Source organism: Bactrocera latifrons, unplaced genomic scaffold (genome assembly GCF_001853355.1).
Source record: "Bactrocera latifrons isolate USDA-ARS-PBARC rearing strain unplaced genomic scaffold, ASM185335v1 scaffold_241, whole genome shotgun sequence".
Classification (NCBI taxonomy): domain Eukaryota; kingdom Metazoa; phylum Arthropoda; class Insecta; order Diptera; family Tephritidae; genus Bactrocera; species Bactrocera latifrons.
This window is the reverse complement of record NW_017535975.1, coordinates 451,071-460,289: the sequence shown is the minus strand read 5'-3', so window position 1 is coordinate 460,289 and position 9,219 is coordinate 451,071. Positions and strand designations below refer to the sequence as shown.

The 9,219-nt window shown below is 33.6% G+C and overlaps 1 protein-coding gene across 1 annotated transcript in view; it reads right to left on the bottom strand.

Annotated features, from left to right (window-relative positions):
- Nucleotides 1–290: 290 nt before the first annotated feature.
- LOC108969139 overlaps nucleotides 291–9,219 on the bottom strand; it is a 10,766-nt gene continuing 1,837 nt past the window's right edge. Inside the window, exons 6-10 of the mRNA XM_018933689.1 lie at nucleotides 4,325–4,458; nucleotides 4,105–4,197; nucleotides 3,890–4,046; nucleotides 2,900–3,033; nucleotides 291–686 (exon numbers count right to left, since the gene is read on the bottom strand). Of these exons, the coding sequence (XP_018789234.1) occupies nucleotides 331–686; nucleotides 2,900–3,033; nucleotides 3,890–4,046; nucleotides 4,105–4,197; nucleotides 4,325–4,458 (874 nt within the window). The 3' untranslated portion in view covers nucleotides 291–330. The remainder of the gene's footprint in view (nucleotides 687–2,899; nucleotides 3,034–3,889; nucleotides 4,047–4,104; nucleotides 4,198–4,324; nucleotides 4,459–9,219) is intronic.

Genomic DNA, 9,219 nt, shown 5'->3' with positions numbered 1-9,219 from the left:
GTATAACCGAAGTTAAAGAATTTTGATTTGAAGATACTAGCTCAATATGAATAGCAGAATGGAAAGATAAATAAGATAAAAAAGATATTCGGCGAACATAGTCTTCTCAGTTAAGTTTCGTTTTCATATTATCATTTAACTTTTTTATTTTCATTTGCAAAGAAAAAATATGGCGATCTATCTCAAGTCACTATTCATTACTTATTCTTTGATAACTAATTTCTACATGCTCTATACATATAGTTAGTCTYTTTATATTATATACTACACTTTACAGTTCACACAACCAGTTTAAATATTTATTTCATTTATTAAGTATTTCCAYAATAATTATTTATTTGTTGAGTTATTCTTCGTTCCATACAATTGCTCAGAGGTGGGTATGTCTTCAACAAAGAAGTTCGCTGGTATCAATTCGAATACTTTATGCATTACGTCGTAGAGTATGGTCTCCACAGTTTCGCTGATGATCGGTTTGAGTGCTTCGTAGAAATCGCGCCARTTTTCATTGAAGAATTCATTTGTGCTGCGTTCCACTTCTTTGCTTTGTCCATTAAATATATTTTCGAAATTGGTGCGCACGCGTGTCATATTCAAGTCCACACGAACTGCAGTGACATTGTCAAAGGTGAAACCTCCCTTTTCATAAAGCCGCGTCTTCGTATAAAGTTTGATATCGAGGTTTTCTGTGAGTGTGTATATTGAAAAATATGTATATATGTATATATAATTAGGAAATTAATTTAATTACGGAAAATGCAAATACAGTAAACAAGTATAAACATATATTTTCTTTCAAACTGTTTGAGTTACTTGAGGAAAACTCAAAACAGTCAACTTTCTTCAATGCGAAGAACACTTTCTTGCTTTTTTCTTAATTTTTCTATAAGGTCATTTTACGAAGGTCTCTTTATCTCCAAATATRTTATTGGTTTAATGTCGGTGTAATGTTAGTGGAAAAGTTGGTTGACCGCTTATTGAAATACACAGCTTATACCTCACTCAAATATCTAATTTTCATCACTAAAGTTATTTCAATACGAGTACAAGGATATTAATGGTTTTACCATACACTTTTGAATGTTGGTGTGACATAATTTTCAGTAGCATCTTGGCGGTGGTAAAACTTATGGAGTCTAAGACGAGTTTTCACCAGATTTCATTCATTGTAAGCATAAATATGTACACAATAAGAAAACACACCCTCGAAAATGTATTAAGATAGCGAAAACTCAAAAATCTTTATATTACATAGGTATATGGGGACTAAGGGAAGTATAGGCGCAATTCAACTCATTTGTAACCCATGCCGATTCTTTCTGGATTTTAATTCTATATCTCATAAATTGATCGATATTTTCGGTAAAAAGTCATCATAAGAYATACTATATATTCGGTTCCTAGGGGTTGAGAAGTTTTGCTTCGATTTAGGCAAGGTGGCACACCTCAAAGGCATTATTCATGCAAAGCTTTATCCTGATAATTAAATTGATTATTGCATTAAATGAAATTTTAAATTGTGTTATATGGGAAGTAGGCGTGGCTGTATTCTGATTTCTATTGTCACCCTGTAACTCAAAAATGCCAGAGGAGGGACAGGTCACGAGGTATCTGCTTTCACCTAAAAGTAAGCGGTGCCATGCCCATCATCCAWTTTAATCACAGTTAGTTAGTTAATAATTTATTGCCTTTAGCAGTTGCTTTTATATGGACAGATGGCGGGGTTATCCGAATTTGATTGAGATATGTATATTAAACTTCTTAGAGGGCGGTGCCACTTTTTAAAAAAATTTTAGTTTAGTGCTTAGTTATTGAACTTTATACGTTATCGGTTGATGGTGTTTTAGGGGCATGGYAAAGCCCAGCATATTCCCGTACGCCCATCTACGAACTCCCAATTTTTTTTTGTATCAAGRAATCTGCGCATCAAGTTTCATGAATATATCTCAATTTTTACTCAAGTTACAGCTTGCATGGACGGTCGAACGCACGAACATTTCGCCTTTTCTCGCCATCCTGATCATTTATATATATGTACATATACAAGGTGGATTCCAAAGTAAACAGGACTTAAAAAAARATAAAACAAATGCATTTTTCCGCAAAATCAATTTATTTTATTCAAAATAGTCTCCTTCTGCTTCAATTTAGCATTTTGCATGAATTTCAATGAAGATTTAGGCTGATTTTTGATGTTTCAGTAAAGGGTTTACCAATTTTAAAATTGGCTTTTTGTTCGAAGCTCATTTTCGCACCGATAACACAAACACATTGACACTTAAAACGGAATAACTTCATTTCAAATCAATGAAATGTCATGAAATTCTCACTGGACAATCGATAAAGATATAAAATTCTAACGCACCAGTATAGAGTGTGCCACCAGGGGYGCTAGATTCAAAAAGTCGTGTTTACTTTAGAACGCACCTTGTATAACCCTATATTTAATTCGATTAGTTTTATATGATCAAAGTTCAATCGTCAGGTGCACAAAACTTTAATACTTTGTAGCAACTGGTTGCAAGAGTATAAAAAGGGGTCATAAYTATGGGTCGGACGTTATTTTTGTACCACGTCGCATACTCTATTATTTGTATTGAGTTTTTCAACCACCATATTCGCCTGACAACAGCTCCGGGAAAACAGTTTTGAGTCAATTAAAGACATTAAAAAATATTGGAACAAGTGTRTTGTGGCCAGGGATGATTATTTAGAGGAAAGCGACGTATTATTTAGAGGGAGACGATATAGACTTTGAAACCTTACTACGTTCTACTCGTAGTAGTATATTAAGATAACTTTAGGATACTACAGAATAGTGGTATTGTACGGTATTAAGCTTCTACTTTTTCACAAATTGAATTTCAGAAATAAGCGGCAACATCAAACATCCACATACCAATTTCGATGAACATTTTACCAGAACCTCTTAACGGTATTAACAAAATTCGTCCTTCCATTTTATAATTGGCGTCCATTCGCATTTTCGGCAGAAAAATTTTCGTAATCCAACTGTAGTCCTTCTTGCTGACTCTAAAAAGAGAAAAATTTGTTGAGCTCTTGTAAGTACATTTTTAGATGTAAATAATAACGAATATGAAGTTTAAAAACTTTTTATTCATAAAAATTTTTTTAGATTACGTTTTATAAACTGCAAAGCTTGGTACTTAGGATCCTTAACTAATAATTCTTAATACCTCCTAGGTAATTAATAAAAAATACAAATTTTTGCTATTCGGCTATTTTTATCGATTGTCCAGTGAGAGTTTCATGACATTTCATCTTTTGGAAGCGAAGTTGTTGCTTTTTAAGTGTTAACGGTGCGAAAATGAGCTTCGAACAAAGAGCCAACATTAAACTTTGCTTCAAAATTGGTAAAACTTTTACCGAAATTTCAATTGATGAAGCGAGTTTATGGCGATGATTGCCTATCTCTGCGTGAGCACATAAATGACGATCAACATGTGGGCCAATCAAAGTCCGTGATCACCGGAAATTCTATGGAAACTGTGCGCGAATTCATCAAAAATCAGCGTAAATAATCGTTAAAATTCATGGAAATGGAATTGAACATCTCCAAAACATCGATTTATCGCATTTATCAGAACATTTGAGCTTGTGAAAGGTGTGTGTGCGGTGTGTGCGAAAATTGCTCTCATCGATCGACGCTTGTGACCGATCACTGTCCAAAAATCACATTTTAACCATTAACCACTCCCCGAATGTGTAAAAAAAAAAATTGGCTCTCAAACACATGTTTCAAGCTTTACTTAAAGGAATCTGTGTTAAGTCTGAATAAGAAATGGATAAGAAAAGGCGACTACTATGAGAATATATCATCCAACCTAACAATTTTCGCTCTGTAAATTTGAATATGGTTACAACGTACCTGCTTTCCTTAATRATTGTCTTCGAGAAGCCTTTCACTATGACGTCACTTAAATTGGCGCGCACTCTGGCTACATCATTGCTGTCTTGTTTGAAATATATATCATGCACGCGCATGGGATCGAATGGACCGAACTCCTCCACAACCTCCGGTATTCCTGAAAGAGAGAAAAACTATGGTTTCGAAAAAATTTACTAACTCTCACCARAACTCACCTATTACCAGTTGTTCAATCAGTTTTTGTACTGTATTTGTAGAACATTTTGTAAAACCAGGCTCATTAATTTTACACGATGGCAGGAAAGCCGCTTTAATAATAMAAAGAACAAAACTTACTTATGAATGAATATATAAAAATAATAAGACGTTCATATTTATGTACATGTATCTATATATACATTTTTTGTTTTAGAATATTTGTTCTTTGCCACTTACGTTTTTGTGTGTAGAACTCAACACTTGTAACCTCATTCACACCGTTCACCACAACTAAGCCGCAAATTAATGCGATTTTGCACAAACTTGAAACTTGTTTGACAGTTTGCCACATTTTGTWAGCAACGTTGAAAATTTAGAAATATTTACCGGTTAATAATTAGAAAACCAACCGCGCGTTAAGACGGTCTGTAGGCAAATGAGTCTGCAGCATTGATTGACTGCTGTTTTAAAGCATTTTATAAACTTGAGCTTGACGTAAAATATAGAATATATATTCTATTTATCATTTAGAAGTTGAGATCATTGACTAGAATCAAGCCTTGTATAAATTGTAAGGAATTTCTTCAATTTAAAAGCGCTCATTAAAGTTATATTTAGAAGGCACTCGTTTGAACTGTTGCTTTCTGCGTTGAACTTTTGTACCACAGTGCTATAAATAGCCTTCATAAATACGCCCACCCGGAGGGCARCTATTTCTAATGTTATAATTTTTTAAGTAATTCTTATGCATTTGCATCTTCATTTGTAAAATTTTCTTTAAGTTACTCATACGCTATGCCGACCTGTTTAGCTGCCAACTACTGAAGGCTAAATAGCCTTGATTATGAATTTCATTCATATAAATGGTTTAACTTAGCATAACTTCTAATAAAACAATATTAAAGAGAAACTGATAACACATTGTGCAGATTTTCCATAAAAGTACATTTGTAACAATGACTAGTCTTTGATGGAAGAATAAAGGAAGAATATATATGTACATATTAAAAAAAAGTAATTAAATTGCCTATTATATAAATTTGTACGATAAGTGAGGATTTCGCATTTCAAGTTTTTTAATTAATACTCATATTCACTATAAATTAAGAACAATTAGTCAAATGTGTSGTAAATTAAGCTAACTTGAAAGCTAAGAGCAAACCCATACAATGCGTGTAGTAATAAATACATACAAGTATTAATTTTAATATCTACACTTATATATTTTTACGTATGTATGAACTAACTAGCAAGTATATGATGTTTTATCTTGAGAGCTTTGCTTTTACTGAGCTTTGCTCCAACTCCACATTTTTAAGTGTAGCATACTTTTGGGCACAACTCCAGTAGCTTTTAAGTGTCATGCGATATATTCGAGCAAATATTAAATATAAACAAGTGAGGAAGCGCTAAGTTCGGACGCACTTAGGACCAGATTCTATTTATTTTTTTATCAATACTATATACTATAAATATGCTATATACTAAAGAAATGTTCGCTGAGATACATTAAGTTAACCCACATTCCATCACCATTTCTATGGAGTAAAGGCTGTTATACCTGTTTATTATTTGGCGGCGRGGTCAAGTATTAACTTTATCCATTTTCGGAAAAAATATACACCCTTATCAGTAAAACATGCTCTCTCATATCCATTGAGATAACTCTCATGTTGGCCGATATATGCGGTATAACGTCAACTGGAAGTTCGAAAATCTCTATATTTGGCATATGGGATCTAAAGGAAGTCAATTATAAGTATTCCCTTACCTGGGTCCAGCTGGATCCAGTTACTTGTCTTTCAAAAATTTTTGGTTATACTTCAAAGGCATTGTTGGTAAAAAGTGTTATGACAACAGCTTCTTGATTTCTGTACTGGATAGTTAAGAATCAAAAGGAATTTAAGATTGTGCTATGTAGGAAGTGGCCGTAGTCCACTAAAAYGCGGTAAGGTGGGTCTCGAGATATGTGATTTAACMTAAAARTGGGCAGTGCCACKCCTATTGTCTAATTTTGAYAWCGATRATTTTTTGATTGAAAATTTTTATATCGAATATAAAAAGTTATTGATTTTTCGCACTTTTAGTAGTTTYTAACATTTCATCCAGTCTTATACTGCCCTTGTAATCTTYGCGCCCTTCGAATTTTTCTATTTTTGCTTTAGTGATGTAGAAAATATGTAAATTGAACCTTTTTACAATCCCCAGTTTTTGAAAATGTTTGGCCCAAGGGTGCCCCTAGCTACTGCAATCTTCTGCCCCAAATACAGTTTTACATACATATATATTAATTTAGTGCTTATTTATAGATACATTTTCGCTTAATGGCGCATAGTGGGCGTGGTAGTGCTCCGCTTACTCCCACTAACGAACACCCTTTTACTTTTTTGTCACGATTCATAAATATATCTTAATTTAAAATTTATGTGTACAAAGATATAAGAATAAAATAATAAGTAAATAAAGAGTGGAGAGTCGCTACCATCAACACATATCACCCTTTTGGGATGCGTAAACGAAAATTCACATTCTGTAAATAGCGTTCATTAATGGAAGAAAATATAGCAACTGTAGCTGAGAGTGTACCCGGAGACCGTGAAGAGTTGCCACTGGGACTGATGAATCGAACGACTTCGCGCATTKTACGCCGAGATCTTAAATTGAAAGTGTACAAAATACATCTTGTGTAAGAACTGAAGCCCTATGGTCTCTTGAAAAGTTCTGAAAATATATCACGTTTTCGATATATGCTTTTCGAGCTATGTTTAACGATGAGGACCATTTCTGGCTCAATGGGTATGTAAAAAAGCAAATTTGGTGCATTTGTGACGAAAAACCCCCAGAAGAGATTCAACAGCTGTCATTTCAAAGAGGAAAAACTACGGTTTGTTGTGAATGGTTGGACGGTGGTTTCATCGCTCCATACTTTTTCAAAAATTATGTCGGTGAGTGCGTAACCGTCAATGGCGACGTTTGACTTCTACAGGATTGTGCTCTTTCCTACACATCGTATCAACTCATTGAGAAAACCATTCCGTGAGCAAATCATTTTTCGTATTGGGCCGGTTAATTGGCAATCAAGATCGTCTGATCTCATACCGATAGATTTTTTCCTGTGGAGTAAAGTCTAAAGTCTATATGGACAGTTCCACTTAAATTCAGTACTTGGAGAAAAACATCATTCTTGTTATTCGGCAGTTACCAGTCGAAATCATCGAACGAGTCATCGAAAATCATCTGAGATGTATCCGCGGACAAAATTTGAAAGATACAATAAATAAATGATATACAAAAAATAAAATACAAAATAAATGCCGAAATGCTCTTTCGAATGATAGTAACTATTTTCCATTAAGTTTCTGTGTTTTTTCTTTAAAATCATAGGGAACATATAATGGGTGACACTTTGTAGAACATTATATTAAACTCGATTAGTTTTAGGTGATACTGTCAACCGATAAGTGCACAAAGATATAAGCTATAAAATCAGCGTATCACTTTGAAGAAACAATGTACTATATACTATTTTGAATATAAAAAAAACAAATTTGGGCAAAAATATGTGTTTTACTATAGTAGGCCGGGAACTTTTCAATTAACCTGTTATAGTCAATAGAAATGCASCAAGRGTATAAATATATATATGTATGTATRTATTGTAGAAAATAACCTAGCAAATGCATAGCTGCGATACAGTGTTGAGRTGTATATGACGTCAAAGTTAGGAAGATATCGAGTAGAGACTAGTATTTGCAACAAGATTCTTATATAAAATCGGTATAAAGTATGAGTCAGATTTAAACCCAAACTATTGTATAATACATTTTACTTAAAACTGCAAAACTTGATTTTCGAGATGAGCAAGGCGTGGTTTTTTTATATAAATGTTCATATGCAGCTGACTTTTATTTAGAATTGACGAAAATATTAGAGAGGAACTACCAAAAATTTCGATTGCAATAAGAARACATGTGCGTTATTTTAATTATTTTTTGAAAACTTTTTTTAGTATGATGGGAAGTGAGAACGATTCAAGGTTCCTATTAGTATGCGTGTATGATGCATTCGGAAGTACGAATTATGGCATTATTGTTTGTGCATGACTTGTCGTTTTATAAAATCTGCTTTATTAGATTTTTTAATTAATTGACAGGTAACACATATACTTGGAAGTGAAACTAAAAATAAAAACACAATGTGGTTCGGTGAAAATGTAGAAACATGATTTTAAAAATGAAGTAAGAAAGAACTGGCTTTAAAAAAACGATCAGCTGAAGAATTATACTACATTGAAAGGAGGCGTATGTCGACTAAACCGTGACAGAAAAAGAAAAGAATCATTGRGAAAAGAGCTTGCAGATTTTAACTATAAACAATCCCGTAATCCATGCAAGTAATACGATATGAGATAAAACTCGTGAAAAACTACAAGTTGCCTGGGGAGGATAATACGAAGGTTGCCTTTAAAATTCGGAATTGGGCAACACAGTTATAGCAAACTGGTAACTCATAGCTTTATTTTAAAATGTGACATTTTCGGTAGTTTGCATACTCAGAATGTTTAGACCTATGGGCCCAATTTGTGTTGCTTACAGTAATTTAAAATATKCCTTTCGACCAAAAAGTGATTTCGAATATTTTCGATTATTTTTTACAACTTTCAACGTGAATTATCTCAACAATAGTRCATCGATAAATTTAAATAAATTCTTGGCGCTGAAGCTCCATMAAGACCAGTGATTGATGATATGGTGAATTCAAACGAGGTCGTAGAKCATTCCAAGAYAAGTTTCGTGAAGGTYGTCTTAAGTCTATGACATCGATTCATCACGTGGATTTACGCATATGAGTCCGAAAGTAAACAGCAGTCGACGGTGTGGATGTCGCGCACGAAGCTTTTCCAATCAAATGGTTGCCTGTTTTTTGGAAAACTTGGCTATGTCGCAATTGTAGCGCTGGAGCAACACATTCATTTGTTTGCCTGTTCTTTTTCAAGAAATCAGAAAACTCAACCGCCAAAAATGGATCACTCTTCACTACGACAATACTAGTTCCACATATAGACTGAAACAACTGCATTTTTGAGCACTCAAAACATCAGTTTGATAAATCATCCTCTTTATAGTCCTGAC